This window comes from Eucyclogobius newberryi, unplaced genomic scaffold (assembly GCF_026437365.1).
Source record: "Eucyclogobius newberryi isolate DKJ021-1_F unplaced genomic scaffold, fEucNew1.0.hap1 SCAF_18, whole genome shotgun sequence".
In the NCBI taxonomy this organism is placed as follows: Eukaryota; Metazoa; Chordata; class Actinopteri; order Gobiiformes; family Gobiidae; genus Eucyclogobius; species Eucyclogobius newberryi.
This window is the reverse complement of record NW_027315812.1, coordinates 25,263,048-25,280,119: the sequence shown is the minus strand read 5'-3', so window position 1 is coordinate 25,280,119 and position 17,072 is coordinate 25,263,048. Positions and strand designations below refer to the sequence as shown.

General features: G+C 39.4%; 1 protein-coding gene across 2 annotated transcripts; it reads right to left on the bottom strand.

Moving 5' to 3' along the window:
• Positions 1 to 276: 276 nt before the first annotated feature.
• On the bottom strand, positions 277 to 16,731 carry lztfl1 (leucine zipper transcription factor-like 1). Of its 2 annotated transcripts, none has more exons than XM_072451179.1 (10): positions 16,484 to 16,731; positions 14,517 to 14,641; positions 12,625 to 12,819; positions 9,081 to 9,138; positions 8,711 to 8,782; positions 8,581 to 8,646; positions 7,799 to 7,876; positions 2,200 to 2,358; positions 1,690 to 1,793; positions 277 to 763 (listed from the first exon to the last, which is right to left on the bottom strand). In XM_072451179.1, exons 1-10 carry the CDS (start codon positions 16,484 to 16,486, stop codon positions 745 to 747), a joined length of 879 nt encoding a protein of 292 aa, XP_072307280.1. In that variant the 5' UTR covers positions 16,487 to 16,731; the 3' UTR covers positions 277 to 744. The 2 variants fall into 2 exon arrangements, with proteins under 2 accessions (XP_072307280.1, XP_072307279.1); XM_072451178.1 differs by having other exon boundaries at positions 391 to 763; positions 2,200 to 2,376; positions 16,484 to 16,730.
• Between the last annotated feature and the right edge of the window lie 341 nt (positions 16,732 to 17,072).

Here is a 17,072-nt window from a genome sequence, read left to right as displayed (position 1 = left end):
GAACAATATACTTTCCAGACTTATCTTACACCTAGTTTTGGACGATAACGTACGGTAATCTTTTCCCCTCATGTACAGTATCATCCAAAAAAAAAAAAAAAAAAATCAATAAATGAATAAATTCTAATACAATTTGTAGTTAAAATATAAAGTTTTAGAAGTTAGTAAAATAAATAATGGAAAGCAAAAGGCGCGCTAGCTAGCTCACTATGTATCAAAGCTAATGCAAACTTTTGTTAAAACGTGAAATATTAAAAACACAATCAATTAAAATTTTAAGTTAAGACTACTGAATTGTTTTTGTATGCAGATTACTTAAGTTTGTTTTGTTAAATATTTATTCAAGTCCAAAATTAGCATTAGCATCAAGAAAACGCCTTTAACATGTTTTCAGCGACAATTCGCTGTTCACTTTCTGATCTTTAAGTATTCATTTGAGCATGACTGGAGGAAATCCCCACATGGATATAAGTGAACAGGAAGTAGTGGTGACAACAGTGAGCAGGCCGTTAGCGGTTGTGCTAGGAGAAGCTAAACATCCAGCAGCTTGTACTGTAGCACACCAGAGCGCATGCTATGTCATCGTCACACACATCACCATGTTGCTCTTCATTAGCTGTAGTTTACTAAAAAGGCCAGATAAAACACAGAATCGCAGCTTCTCTTTGTCCACTTGTAGCTGTAGAATGTACGTCTTAAACCTGCGTATGTCACGTTGGTCCACTCGTTGACCTTCTGGACTGCTCAGTCTTCAGGTTCGTAGCTACACACAAACACAATACATTACATAACATTACATAACAGAGTTCACATGGTCACAATCTCAAAGCAATGTGAAATCCGCCATTCAACTGTGTCAAGTGTTTCAGGCATTACAAACGTAGACGGCATGAAAAAAATCAATCATAAAACTAACATAAAAGCTCATGACTCAAGATTGTTTTCATGGCAATCGAAAATATAGATTGCAACAGCTTCAACGCACCATATTATTTTATCTGCAGTGTTAATTTACTTTTGTAATAACATATTTAGGATAGAAATAGTTGTACTGGCCTGATATTTGTGGGTGTATAAGTGGGAAAACTTGATTTTCCAACAGTAAAAGAAGGAAGTAGGTATTTGTTTGAGATGTGCCAACTAATGAATGGAAGCCATAAGTAAAAAACACAGCTTATCCACGCTTACAGCTCTTCTGGGTTTGTGAAAAAAAACCAGCCAGTGATGGGAAGTAACTAAATACATGAAACGAAAATTAGTAAATTAGAAAATTAGACAATTAGACAATTATTTTGACTATTATTCTGGTACAATTACCTTACTGAAATTAAAAGAATATAGTGCAGCACTTCAAATTGCACTGTATTAAGTGAAGAAAACGTGAATGTGAAATGTGAATTTTTCAAATATCTGCCTGATGAACATTTAATTGTTTTGATGCCATGTCACAAAATGCTGCTTTAACAATATACGCTATTGGGGGACATCTTAATCTTATGTGTTTCGACCATGATGTGCAGTATTGAGAGCTGTCACCAGGTCTATCCAGTTACACTTGAACTTTTCAGATAAAACGTCAGTATAATTAACCTATAGGAGGACAAGCCGGCTCAAAGGCAGTTTTCCCAGAGTGCTACAGGACGGTCAAGCTTTTTCAAACTGTTCTCATCAATGTTCAGTTCTCCTCACCTTTGCAAACTTTTTCTGAGTTCCTTGATCTGCTCATTCTTCTTGGTCAGGATCTCTTTCATGTTGCGATAGGCCGCGGTCTGTTGAAACTTCTTGTCCAACTCCTAAATTAGACATATATACTCAATTTAACTCTATTTATCAACTGAAGCCTTGTAAGGCAAGGCAAGTTTATTTGTAGAGCACATTTCATACACAAGGCAATTCAAAGTGCTTCACACAGCAGGAAAAATGCATTCAAATCACAAAGAAATTACAGAAATACAATAAAATTAACTAAATTAAAAATTATCAATCCAACTGATTTTCTAAACTAATAAAATCACAAACAAAAGAGAAGAGTGCAAAGATAAAAATTAACTACAATAAAATTAACTAAATTAAAAATTATCAATCCAACTGATTTTCTAAACTAATAAAATCACAAACAAAAGAGAAGAGTGCAAAGAAAAAATCCTTTCAGTCATATGCGCAGCTAAACAAAACTGTATCATTTCTTGAGTATCAAACCTTCTCTGCCAGGCTGAGCTGCTCCTGAACTCTGAGCAGCTCGTGTTTGGCTGAGATAAGGTTCTGCTGGAGGTCCTTCTGGGAGGCAGCGTTGGCGTTTATGGACTTCTCGTAGTCCTCCCTCAGTGTGGCCACAGTATCCTCCAGACAGCTGATCTCCTGAGAGCGCGCCAGGAGCTGAGCAAAGACAACACACACGTCAGACTTTTAAACTACTGTACATGTGAGACAGTGAGGAATAAGAGTTGATTTACACAACTCTCAACATCACTCAACCGGTCTTTAAAATACATAGTTCAGCCAACTGTTTTTTAAAGGTGCTGTCAACCATTTATAAAACAACCTTATGAAAACCAATTTTATGAATTGAAGAAATTTATTGAAAAACATCAGGAAAATGTATTCTTTATCAAAATCACCACATTTCACTCCTCAATAGTTATCAATGCTGTGTAAAAACTCTAAAAGTACATTTTACTTCATACTTTTACTTCAGTAGGCTTTTATATGTGATACATTTACTTTTAGTTGAACGCATTTTTGCTCCTGTATTTGTACTTTTACTTAGGTAACTAAATTTAGTACTTGGATTATGGGATCCTCTTACAGAGACTAGAGGACTGGGTGGGCATCACTGGCACTGCCCTAAATTGCTTCAAGACCTATCTGGAAGACAGGAAGTACTTTGTTGAAATTGGCAACTGTGTCTCAGACCACATGCCCCTAACCTGTGGGGTGCCCCAAGGGTCAATCCTGGGACCCCTTCTCTTCAACCTCAATCAGGTTTCAGGGCATTTCACAGCACTGAGTCTGAGTCTACTGAAGGTGACCAATGACTTGTTGCTGAGTGAGGTTTTGATACAGTGGACCATGATATACTCATTGAGCGTCTGTGTAGGAATGAGGGGTTTGGCTCTTCACTGGTTTATTTCATATGTAAAGCACAGAACCTACACAGTCAACATTGGGTCATGCTCCACTGCACCTGCCGCTATGACCTCTGGAGTTCCGCAGGGATCTATTTTGGGCCCACTTCTTTTCTCCTTATACATGCTTCCGCTAGGTGAAATTATTTGCAAGCATAATGTCTCTTGTCATCGCTATGCTGATGACCTGCAATTATATCTACCTCTGTCCCTTGGAAACCAGTGCTCTATTGAAAGGCTCAATGACTAAATCATGGACATAAAAACTTGGATGGCTCACAGTTTCCTACAGTTAATTGACAGCAAAACTGAAGTTATTCTGTTTGGTCCGACTAAACAAACCAAAGGCCTGAGAGGAATCCTGGGCTCCCTTACCCCATCTCTGAAACCACAGGTCAGAAATCTTTCATTAAAATTTGATAAACAGGTCAATGCTGTTGTCTAGGGCAGCTTCTATCAGCTAAAAACTGTAGCTAAATTAAAATAGTTTTTTACTGCAGTAGACATTGAGAAAGTCATACATGCTTTTATTACTTCAAGATTGGACTATTGCAATGCCCTTTATACTGGAATAAATGAATCATCTATTTCAAGATCACAGTTAGTACAAAACACTGCCGCTAGACTGCTTACCGGGACAAAGAAACACGAACACATCACTCGAGTGCTGGCGGCCTTGCATTGGCTTCTTGTCAAATTTAGAATCCAGTATAAAGTGACATTGACTCCAGGTTATGTCTCAAACATGCTCAATTTTTACACTCCGTCTCGCCCACTAAGATCTGCATCCCACGCACCCCTGGACACACCCCGTACCCCTGGACACACCCCGTACCCCTGGACACACCCCGTACCCCTGGACACACCCCGCACCCCTGGACACACCCCGTACCCCTGGACACACCCCGTACCCCTGGACACACCCCGTACCCCTGGACACACCCCGCACCCCTGGACACACCCCGCACCCCTGGACACACCCCGTACCCCTGGACACACCCCGTACCCCTGGACACACCCCGTACCCCTGGACACACCCCGCACCCCTGGACACACCCCGCACCCCTGGACACACCCCGTACCCCTGGACACACCCCGCACCCCTGGACACACCCCGTACCCCTGGACACACCCCGAACCCGCACACAGAAAGGTGACCCGGCTTTCAGCAATTATGCACCGCACCTCTGAAACTGTTTACCTCAAGACCTTAAATTAGCATCATCAGTGACTGTTTTTAAATCTCTTTTAAAAATCTTTTTTTTCAGACTTGCTTTTAACAGTTACTGAGCCTGTGAAAGGAATGGCCACTTGTATCTTGTCTCTTGCCTATATGTTTCATCTGTTGTTTTTGTTACTGTCTGTTGTTTTCTGCTGTTTGAATTATCTTTTAATCTGTTTTTTTTTCATTGTGAAGCACTTTTATACGTGTTATACAAATAAAAATGACTTACTTACTTACAGACATGCTGCGTGGGTCAGTTAATGCTTATGTCTTATTGTCTTAAATACAACACTCAGGTCTATGCTTCACTGTCGGCAGGCGAATATGGACTAGTGGATTCACTCTGTCACTGCATCCGACAGATCAGTGTGTGGATGCAAAACAACAAAAACATTGCCAAATTCAAAAATATAGTGTCTTAACAGGACTTTGAGAGACTTATCCATGCGTTTGTCTCCAGTAGATTAGACTACTGTAACGGCTGTTCACTGGCCTCTCCAAACGAGCTGTAAAACAGCTGCAGTACATCCAGAACACTGCTGCTCGGGTCCTGACTAGAACCAGGAAGTACCATCACATTAGTCCTGTTCTCAGGTCTCTGCACTGGCTCCTGTGGCTCAGAGAAGAGACTTTAAAGCAGCTCTGCTTGTGTACAAGTCTCTCCATGGCCTAGCATCAAGTACATCTTGGATATGTTAGTGCCATATGAACCATCTCGAACTCTGAGGACCTCAGGGACCGGCCTCCTGCTGGTGCCAGAGTCAGGACTAAACATGGACCGGCCTCCTGCTGGTGCCAGAGTCAGGACTAAACATGGACCGGCCTCCTGCTGGTGCCAGAGTCAGGACTCAACATGGACCGGCCTCCTGCTGGTGCCAGAGTCAGGACTAAACATGGACCGGCCTCCTGCTGGTGCCAGAGTCAGGACTAAACATGGACGGGCCTCCTGCTGGTGCCCAGAGTCAGGACTAAACATGGACCGGCCTCCTGCTGGTGCCAGAGTCAGGACTAAACATTGACCGGCCTCCTGCTGGTGCCAGAGTCAGGACTAAACATGGACGGGCCTCCTGCTGGTGCCCAGAGTCAGGACTAAACATGGACCGGCCTCCTGCTGGTGCCAGAGTCAGGACTAAACATGGACCGGCCTCCTGCTGGTGCCAGAGTCAGGACTAAACATGGACCGGCCTCCTGCTGGTGCCAGAGTCAGGACTAAACATGGACCGGCCTCCTGCTGGTGCCAGAGTCAGGACTAAACATGGACCGGCCTCCTGCTGGTGCCAGAGTCAGGACTAAACATGGATGGGCCTCCTGCTGGTGCCAGTCAGGACTAAACATGGACCGGCCTCCTGCTGGTGCCCAGAGTCAGGACTAAACATGGACCGGCCTCCTGCTGGTGCCCAGAGTCAGGACTAAACATGGACCGGCCTCCTGCTGGTGCCAGAGTCAGGACTAAACATTGACCGGCCTCCTGCTGGTGCCAGAGTCAGGACTAAAGATGGACCGGCCTCCTGCTGGTGCCCAGAGTCAGGACTAAAGATGGACCGGCCTCCTGCTGGTGCCCAGAGTCAGGACTAAACATGGACCGGCCTCCTGCAGGTGCCAGAGTCAGGACTAAACATGGACCGGCCTCCTGCTGGTGCCAGAGTCAGGACTAAACATGGACCGGCCTCCTGCTGGTGCCAGAGTCAGGACTAAACATGGACCGGCCTCCTGCAGGTGCCAGAGTCAGGACTAAACATGGACCGGCCTCCTGCTGGTGCCAGAGTCAGGACTAAACATGGACCGGCCTCCTGCTGGTGCCAGAGTCAGGACTCAACATGGACCGGCCTCCTGCTGGTGCCAGAATCAGGACTAAACATGGACCGGCCTCCTGCTGGTGCCAGAGTCAGGACTAAACATGGACCGGCCTCCTGCTGGTGCCCAGAGTCAAGACTAAACATGGACCGGCCTCCTGCTGGTGCCCAGAGTCAAGACTAAACATTGACCGGCCTCCTGCTGGTGCCAGAGTCAGGACTAAACAGGGACCGGCCTCCTGCTGGTGCCAGAGTCAGGACTAAACATGGGGAATCTGTGTTTCAGTTTTATGCAGCTAAAATCTGGAACAGTCTTCCTGAAGATGTGAGACAGGTTCTACTCTGACAATGTTCAAATCAGGCTCAAAACAGTTCTGTTTAGCTTTGAATGCATTTTTTTCCTGTAATGTGAAGCACTTTGAATTAGTTAGTGCATGAATTGTGCTTTACAAATAAACTACCTTGCACCACTCATATCAACTATGTTTCACTGTATAGAGCTGGAATGTTAATCTTGCTTTGTAATCATGCTTTGTTTCTGGTATCAGACGGTATCCTAGACTTTATAGATGATTCTTATGGTCTTTATTGCAGGCGACTGAAAAAGAAAGTGCATAAGTTTGGTCTCATTCTTAAATATTAATCCTCAAGTGAATGTTTGTGGGGTCAGTTTTAGAGAAACTAAAATGTCTAGAACATATAAGACTGTAAAACAGTCCGTGGTGGAAAGCAAGTACAAAAGCAAAAGTACAGAGAACACTTTATAACATACCTTATGTACTTTACTTATCCACTGAAAAATGACTTAACCTTTACGTCACTATATTTGAGAGCTGGTATAGATGCTTTCAACTCCATTAACAGGTTGAACTGAACTGAGCGTAGAAAGCACTTTTCATTTGGTTTGAAGGGTTATTTTTAGCACATTCAAAACCTTCTGCTTAAGGTTTTGAATCCAGCTCCAAAAATGTGTGTGAAATACTTTTACTTTAAAGTGCAGGTACTTCGAAATGTTTCTACATTTTCTATGTGCCACTTTTACGTATTTATTTTTCTGCTCCTGTATCTGTACTTTCACTTATGTATCAAACTGGAGAACTTCTTCCACCACTGAAAACTATGACTAATATTACTACTGCTACACAACACACAGAGAAAAGAAACCAAAGTCTCTCAAACACAGGGTACATACCAAAAACGGCCCAAGTTAGCAGATAAACAAACAGACAATATTATAACTGTTGAAACACAAAGTGATAAGTAATATGAACACAATTCAATCAAAAACAGAATTGAAATGCTGCGTTTCAGATGACATCACATTATTCTATGGGCCAATAATATTTAACACAGGTGAAGTTACAATGCAGATTTTTGTTGTAAAGCAAGAAGTTAATGAGTTTAGAAATCATCAGATTAAACGTTTGTGAATTTACCTATTGGATATTTCACGGCAAAGTACAACGTAATTGATAAGGAACATTCTAGAATCCGAAAATAGCCAACTAGTGTTATTTTTGGCCTTCATGAGGAAAGGTGAGGTAAGAGAGGAGAAAAGCAAGTTAAAAATGAGAGGGAAAAAATCACAACCTATTTTACATATTCAAGAACGTGTCAAAAAATAGAAATACAATTTGTACATCAGTATTACGTACCTTCTGTTCCCCTTGTACTTTCTGGAGCTCTTTGAAGGCTCTTTCAGCTTTTGTCTTTTCATCCAAAGCACTCATGGCCTAAAGATTGAAAACACAGAAAACAACACTTCTTTCAATCTTATTTATTACTTTTTTTATTTTTTATACTTTATGAAACACAGAATACGAAGGTAACGCTTTAGTAAACTATTTATAAGCTTTAATTATTTGTTTGTGAGCGCTTTTATGAGACTTAAAAGGCATTTACTAGCATTTGTAGAAGACTTATAATCACTTTAAATATTAATATTAGGTAAAAACATGTGTGTGTTAATAAACCATGTACAAAGCATCCATAAACTAATTATTAAACTATTATCAATAACCACATGATAACAAATAACTAGTGCTTATGTAATACTTTATAAACAGTTTACTGAGGAGCCTTATTTGAAAGTAAGTCCAGTAAAAGTTACAAAGGGCAATTTCAGGTAAAAGGTCATTTTCTCTATTTTCTAAGTCTCCACTGTCCACCTGAACCCAGCTCGCCCTGTCACATCCATTTCTGTGTTATTTAAGGTCAAACGTATCCATCAATTATGTTCATGGCATGAGTTTTAAGTCCCAGATACATGGTTCTGAAAATCCAGTGGGATGTAAATATTGAACATAATTGGCAGTGCTTTGTGTTCATCTCAGTCCAGTCTTTGCGAAACAACATTTTGACTGTAATCCTTTGACAATTTTGAAAAGTACATTTGAATTGCAGTAAGTTCATGATGTTTTGGAGTGTAGTATAATACCTGTGTTTCTAAGGTTCGCAATCTGGCTTTCATTTTGTCATTTTCCTCTTGTAGTCTGGAAATCTCCTGCAAAAAACACAACATATTCAAAATAGTTATAAATTGTTGTCAATAGTTGCAGTTGCCTTACCTTGTTAAGAAGTTCAGATACTCCTCCTTCATTGAGTGGCGCTAACTTGGTTTTATGTGACTCTTGATTGGGCTGAAATGAGAACAAAAAAAAATGTACAATTGTATGTTTTGTCTCGTATTTCAAAGTCCTGTGAATCAGCTTTAAAATAACACGATAAAAGAAGTGTATTCCATTTCAAAGTGGTTCAAATTGCACTTGTCATCACTCTGTATGTGTCAGCGTTCAACCGCAAAATAACTGGAATATAGAACCAGTTAAATAAAGTCACCGCTGCAGCTGCTCTGTGACGGCTTCAGTGCGGGTTAAAAGTATTGTTTCAGTGAATGATTAATGGTATTGTCAGTGGTCTTAATTTATCTTCACTCACCTTATCGGGCGTTTTGAAGTCAGTCTTTTCAAATTCAGCCACTTGTTCTAACAGCTCCCTGGAATTTAAAAAAAGAAACAGAAATGGACAGAAATGTTGAATATTCTACACTTGATAATAGTATTAATGTAGAGAAGAAATACTGCAAATAATAAGTGTAATCTCGTGAGTGCATCTACTGCAGTTCAAAGCATTTTGCAGGAACATTATATTATGCACGTTTCATTTAATTTAAAAACTGGTAACTAGGATTCTTCCCATCTCCGACATAGAAAAATGGAACACTGGAACACCACTCGAGCTGGTAATTCCTACTTCCTCTTACTAACTTGTCTCCATCTTAATACCTTGTCTGGAATGTTCCACAGTATGGCATTAAATATGTATTTAATTTCAGGTGTTTGATTGCATTTTGAAACACAAGCATTCTCACTGTTAGTACGGTCGCCTCTCCACAGATCATAGCTGTAACTCAGCCTGATGGAGTCATGCGCTCGTCTCTATGGAGATACACCTGTTTAATGCCACACTGAGGAACATGTCACACAAAACAGCACTTCTGAAGTAGTGTTGTCCAAAGTATCGAAAACCAGATACTAATTAATCCTAAAACTGGTATCAATATTAGATAGTTGTCATTTCTTTCAGTGCACGTTTGTTGTTGTTGTTGTTGTTGTTGGTTGTGAAGCTTCTGCTCGGCTGTGCGGCGGTTATGAATCCTCTGGAAGGAAAGCTGAACACCCTTGTTTGTCTTTGTCTTTGCTCTGTCTGTGGTGGTTCAGTTCAGTTTGGAGAAAGCTTGTATGTGGTTTGAAAAGCACACGCGCGGTGACGAGGGGCGTGTGACTGACACTGGCTCAGTCACGCAGCAGGAGGGGCTTTTTTTTAACAAAGACCACCCTGTCCACCCACATGTGCAACACCAGCACATGAGAAGCAGCACCGCGGGTCAAAGGTTCACACAAGTTCACCTGTTTTGTGTCTTAAACTGCAGTCGAAATTGATTACCTCAACAACTGACATGAGACAATGACAAAAAAAATACATTTCTATTAATAATGACAAATTTGTTTTCGTTTGTTTTAAGTTTTATTAGGAGAATACATTTAAATAGGGGAATAGTGAAAAAAGTCTAAAAGATTTTTCCATTTAACTTATTTTTATTATTTTTTAGTTTATTTAGCATTTGTAGTTTGAAATCACATTGGAAAACGTGTTAACAAGTGAAAATAATTGGTTGCCTTTATTGCTTCCATTTACAAAGAGCAGACTACAAATTATGATTCCAAAAGTAATGAATAATACAACTCAAGTAAGTGCAACATGTGCATATAATACCAACATTCTGCAATATAATTTAAAGTGAATATGAAAAGTTTGTCCATAATTGTGCAGAATAAATATGAATCTGTAACTAAGAAATAACTGATAACGCTATGATAATAAGTGGATGCTTCTTCCATGTCCCGGGCAAATAAACATCGATGAAATGAATATACCCTGCTGCCTCCCTCTGATTGGGTCAAGAATATTTAAAACTAAATTGGTTTGCTTGGATAAGGTTGTCCCATTATCTTACAAAATGTCCAAACGGAGTGGTACTACAGGGCAGAGCGCAGGTCCATTAGGTATTATTTTATTACAAAGTATGCCCCCCAGTGGACAGAAATGAAAAATACCACCTTTACATTTATGTATTTTCTGGTTCAGAAATACATTTCGTCAGTGAGAGAATGGTCAAAGATATGGTTTATTTGTGGTCTAATGACTCACGGCTGAGTGAGTAAAGAAAAGAAGCTTTATTAGGACAAAACCTAACTGTATTTTAAAACCTCCTAAATCTAAATGAGAAGAATTTGTCACTAAAGGAGCAATCTAAGAATTTGATCATTTGTTACTATCAAACTCTTCACATTCATGACATATGATGGGTTAAGGTTTAGAGGTTAGGGGTTAGGGGTTAGGGGTTTAGGGCACAGACACATACGGTGATGATAAACGCAATTAGGTAAAAATTCATTGTAAATGCGAGAATGATTAATAATTGTATATGCTTTTCCCTATTCCCGATTTAATATAGTACCAACACAATACAAACGATGATTAACAAGCCAACCTTCAAAGTAAATTATATTGAATTGTTTCAGCCCCAAAATTGGTTTGGAATGTAATCAGCGCCGTTTGCAAACAACTTTTAATGTCACACAGCCAAAGTCATGTTTTCAGATAAGAATGTTCAGAATGATTTAATGAAGCTGGTCTCTTCGAATTTAACTGAAAAAGTGCACTCAAGCTGAAATAACTCATTTTCAAAGCACTGAAAGGAAGAAATAAATATTCCAATTTATCTGCTACGCGAAAAGGACGGCTTTACAGGCCTGTCAGAATCACTCATCGCTCAAGAAATTATACATGTAACAATATTTTAGTGCTCAGTATTTATCTTGCGTTTAATCTTTCCTTCTTATTTTTGTGGTTGAAAGATACGATTTGAGCTGCAAAGTGAATAAGTAACTCAAAGACGTATCCAACATCGACTGAAGAGTTTCGTTCTGCCATTTATTCACTGCAGCTCATCGTCTTTAACAACACAGTACGTTTTCTGGGTTGATTCTGCTTTGGAGTTATTGTGTCAGTGACATAAAGCAGTGGCAATATTAGTCTTTATAATTCTGCAGCAAAATATCTCATTCCAAATGTGTCATACGTCGATGCAAACAGCTTTGTACCATCGATGTCATGTTTTACAACAGCGTGCACTTATTTTTTCAATAAGTCGACCAGTCAAACAATGATTCCAACAGTGCATTCAGACATTTTTAACTAAAGTTTGAGATATGTTGACTATAGGCTTCTAGATAGAGAATACATACGAATACATATAATAATACCACTGTTTTTGTTATAAAAGGTCGTTTGTATGTTCGTTTTAGAGTCTGTAAAGTCCAGATTACATTTCAAAATACAACTACGATTGCTTTTTTTTTTGTCAATTAATCGTTGCCGTTCTAGTGCAGGCATAAAGTGTCGCTTTTACAATATAATCCATGGGGTGAAAATACAATTACTTATTTACAAGAGAAGAGTCGGGTTTTGCAGCCATAACACTAACATTTGACAAGACAGCCCAGTTATTATTAAGTCTTAGAACTGCTTTTCTTTTCTTTTATTTCCTTTTCTTTTCTCTACATTTTTTTTAATAGAACAAAATAGAATGACCAGAAAGAGTGAAATAAAAATAAAACAGCTTTCATCCATTCTAGTCCTGGTTTGGTCCCGATTTTGAGGTTTTGTGTGCTTGTGCGAACTAAAGATGTCAGGATTATTAATTTCATCTACAATTGTGTTTATTCAGGTCAGAATATAATCAAAAGAACTAAAAATGTATAAATCGTGACAATTACGCGTAAATGTGCTTTTCATGTGGCTGTTTGAATCACATTAACTTTGACGACAACAGTATTAGAATGAATGAAAACGGAGGACATCCCTTTTATTTGGGGACGTGTGCACCCAGCTTCAGCCCCGCCTCCCCGCGCCGCACCTGTTTTCCAGCTCGGAGATGTCGGAGGTGAGGCGCAGGTAGAACTTCTCGGCCTGTGTGAAGAGCTGCCGGAGCAGGAGCACGTTGGTGTGGGCCGTGTTTATGAGCTCCGTCTCCACCTCTCCTCGCACCACCACCTGCAGCCCGTCCAGCATGTCCCTCACCTCGTCCGCCGTGAACGTCTCCTCCACCAGCCTGAGCAGAAGAACACATGTCATTACCGCCGCAGTGAGCGCTCTGCCTGGGGACAAGCTGAAAGGTTAATGAACAAAACATCGAATTATGATGATGAAAATGTGAGCTTTTGTAACTATTTAGTGGGAGGGATACGTCAAAACAAGATTTATTCATCAAAATGTGAGTGAGCAATGATGTAAACTGAATAACTTTAACTGCTTTGCAAGTTTGACAATGAAATCATGTTGAATGGAAGAAAGGACATAGACGTGAGGTGAAACTGTGCGATATAGAACGCCAAAAAGTGACTGTTAGTGGCCGCAGTGCAAGACGTACAAGTAGATTTGTCAAAACGATGTAAAAAAGTAAACGACGGTGGAACAAGCCCAAAAAAATGTCATGTCACTACCGGTAAATAGAATTATGGCTCTATAGTGTGCTTCTGAATGCATTAGCATGTTAAAATCTCGATTGGTTTGATGTTAGGCTAACTCTGTAGCTCCAAGTGGCTCCTCAAAGGATTTAGGAATTCAACATTTGACGCTGAATAATTCACATTCCCTGTGACCGCCAAAGGTAGTTGCTTTCTGTCATGTTCAATTTGGAAAAGTAGCTCTCCAGGAAGAAAAGGTCAGAGTTCAGGATGCACACAGACATACACATACACAGACACAGACACACAGACACACACACACACGCACACACATATACACACAGACAGGCACACATAGACACAGACACACACAGACACACACAGACAGGCACACATAGACACAGACACACACAGACACAGACACACACACAGACACAGACACACACATATACACACAGACAGGCACACACAGCACAGACACACACAGACACACACACAGACACACGCACAGACACACACAGACAGGCACACACAGACACAGACACACACAGACACACACACAGACACACGCACAGGCACACACACACACACATGCACAGACACACACACACATGCACGCACAGGCACATACACACACACGCATTCTTGTCCATAATCAAAATAAACAGTATTTCAGGGCTTTTTTAAAAAAAAAACATTTGTGGAGCCCATTCTTTTACCCAGATGTCACATTTATTCAAGTACATTTAATTTAGTTACTTTTTAATAGAATGTTACTCCTTAAAAGGTCATTTCAGAGAGCATTCTTTTACTCCAACTTGAGTACTATATTTGATAGTGTAAACAGTACTCTTACTTGAGGAAAGGCTTTGGTTTCTCCTCCCACTGTGAGGCTACAAGTGACAAAAACTTTACGATTTGAATACTGTGTTTCTTAAGATATGCTTTAGTTTTTCACATTTTGTGGAAAGATTTTATTTTGTCCTTATTTTGTCCTTTGGAAAATTGTGTGTGTGTTTTTTTTTTCTCCTTTCAGTTACATTAACTTAATTAAATCAATAGTTATTTCTAAAAAGTTACTCTTAAAATGACAAAAACTAAACTGTAGTTCACACAAATACTCCAGGACCACTTGTACTTCTACTTGAATTATATTGTTCTGAAGTAACAGTAATCTAGCTTGAGTACATTTTTTGTAACAATATCCAAATATCTCTGTAAAATATTCTTACAATATGTATCTCACGGTACAATGTTTACAGTGATATTTAGAAGAGGAAATTATAGTTTTCCTTTAAAAATACAATGACTTTGAAACAGAGTCATTTGATGTTTCAGTCACCTGCTGTCCTTGAGTTCTTCAAAGCAGGAGTCGATGGTCTTGAGTCTGAGCACCCTCTTTGAACGTGCAAACCTCATATAATTTATCACTTCATTCTGATGCTGGTTGTTGAACCCAAAATCAGCCTGCAAAAAGAGAAGACTATTTAGTAACACGGATAAAAGAAAATCTACTCGATGTGTGCGTCAGATGTGCGTCTATTAAGATAAGATAAGATATTCCTTTATTGTCCACACATGGGGAAATTTCGCAGGTAGATGCAGAGGAAAAGGACAGATAACTTATAGGGGGGAAAAAATGTTAAGGACATTTAATGACATTTAAATGTTCTCCTGTAATCTTTTAGTAAAGCTCAGACTCTTATTTCTATTTATCTATTTAGCTATCCGTCTGTCAATCTGAAGAAAAATGCCACGTCCTTCCTTTTAAATCTACCCATTCCGTGTGCTTTGGATTTCTCTGCCTCTCTAGAGCAGCTCTACTCAGAGTTTACACTTCCTGTTCATCCATGTATTAGCAGAAGGATGAGAAATTAGGACTGCTGCCATAGCGATTAGCAATTCAAAACTAATACAAAAGATATTATATTATCGTTTCCCACAGGAGAAATTTGTCATGCTTTAGTGAGACAAGACTGACACTTTGCACACAACACATTCAACATCCAGCATTAAACCGTAAATTAAACGTAATACACCATAAGCAGTACTTTAAGTGACTATTTGCTGTTCAGTTTTGATTGCACATTCCCTTCAAACCTACGTTCCAGTGTGTAAGAGATTACCACATTGTCACTTATCAATGATTGAAGTATTTATTCCTTGTCTGAAATTTGCAAACTAAATTATGTTTCAATCTGTTCAATTTACACTCTGGGACTCTATATCTTCTCCCTGACATTATCAACTGACTGTAAAGAGCATGAGTTGGATCATCAGCTACATTCTCGTCTAGTTTCTTAACAGTCTCCGCAAACTATGTCTGAAGTGAACAAAGAGCCATAACAATTATATTATCTGCTCTTTTGGTCAACATAGAAATCTGTGAAATAAGCCAAACTTTTTTTTTTTTGCCATACCACAACATAGAATATATACATGCTCTATAAAACATAAGCAACATTTTAATCCAATCCATGTAACTTAAGTAAAAAGTCCTCAAAATGTTGCATAAAACAGGAAGCTGAAGCTCATAGTTAGGCAACACTTTTAGGACATTATCTTCACAAATGAGAATATAGATTGTTAATTAAGTCTTCCTGAAGATGTGAGACAGGCTTCTACTCTGACAATGTTCAAATCTAAGCTAAAAACAGTTTTGTTTAGCTGCGCATATGACTGAAAGGATTTTTTTCTTTGCACTCTTCTCTTTTGTTTGTGATTTTATTAGTTTAGACAATCAGTTGGATTGATAATTTTTAATTTAGTTCATTTTATTGTATTTCTGTTTCTGTCATTTCTTTGTGATTTTAATGCATTTTTCCTGCTGTGTGAAGCACTTTGAATTGCCTTGTGTATGAAATGTGCTCTACAAATAAACTTGCCTTGCCTAATTGCTATGGCAACTATCCTAATTTTTCATCACTCTGTCCTCCTCCTTGTTACTTGTGTTTTTATTATTTATATTGTTGTGTTGCGTTTTATATTGTGTTCGACTTCTTTATAACACTTTAAAAATCGGTACAAAAATAATTAAACACGAGGAATTAGCAGAGATAACAATGGACTAACTGTTACCATGCATGCAAAGAATTAGCGCCGTAAAGGAGATTTTCTAAAGCTGACTTTACGTTATGGGCCTGTCCATGTAGCAGCCCACGTTGGAATAAATGATTAAACAAATAAAATACAATGCACGCTTTTTGCACGTCTTGCCGTTCAAACCAAACACACGCAGAACACACATTTTGCCACCTGTGTGATTCTAATGCATAAAAGCAACTGGGTGAGCTAGCATTAAGTACTTACCATGGTGGCTGTGTGATGCTAACGTGAGCTATACTGAGCTAGCTTAGAAACGTGGCTAAATCAATAATGGCGGCGAGTCTTGGACGAAATTAGTGTCACGTGAAGGTTTTGGTTTAATGTTCCGCAATGACAACTTGGAATCACGGTCAGATTCAGCACAGGCGACCAGGGAGGCTAACAGTGCTATCATGCTAGTGTTTGCGTCGAGAATGCCTTGGTAACGGCGAAGATGAGCGTCATCACCTTGGTTACGGCGCGGCGCGTTCACGGACACTCCGTAAATAGTACAATAAATAATTAACATCGCCACTGTGGCTATAAAATGCTGCTAAAATGTTTATTTCCTGTATAGTTTTTTCGCAAATTGAGTATTGCACAACAAATTGGTCAATAACAAACCGTGCTAGCTTAAAACTAATTGATGCGTTATACAAAAGAGCCTAAAAATATTAGATTAAAAAAACGTACTCATGCCATCATTGCCTAATACTTCAAAAATATTACTGTCTAAGTTTTGACCATTTTAAAAACAATTCTCATTAGCTTGTTTAATTTATAAAAATGTACCTCAAACGTTGGCTCTAGTGGA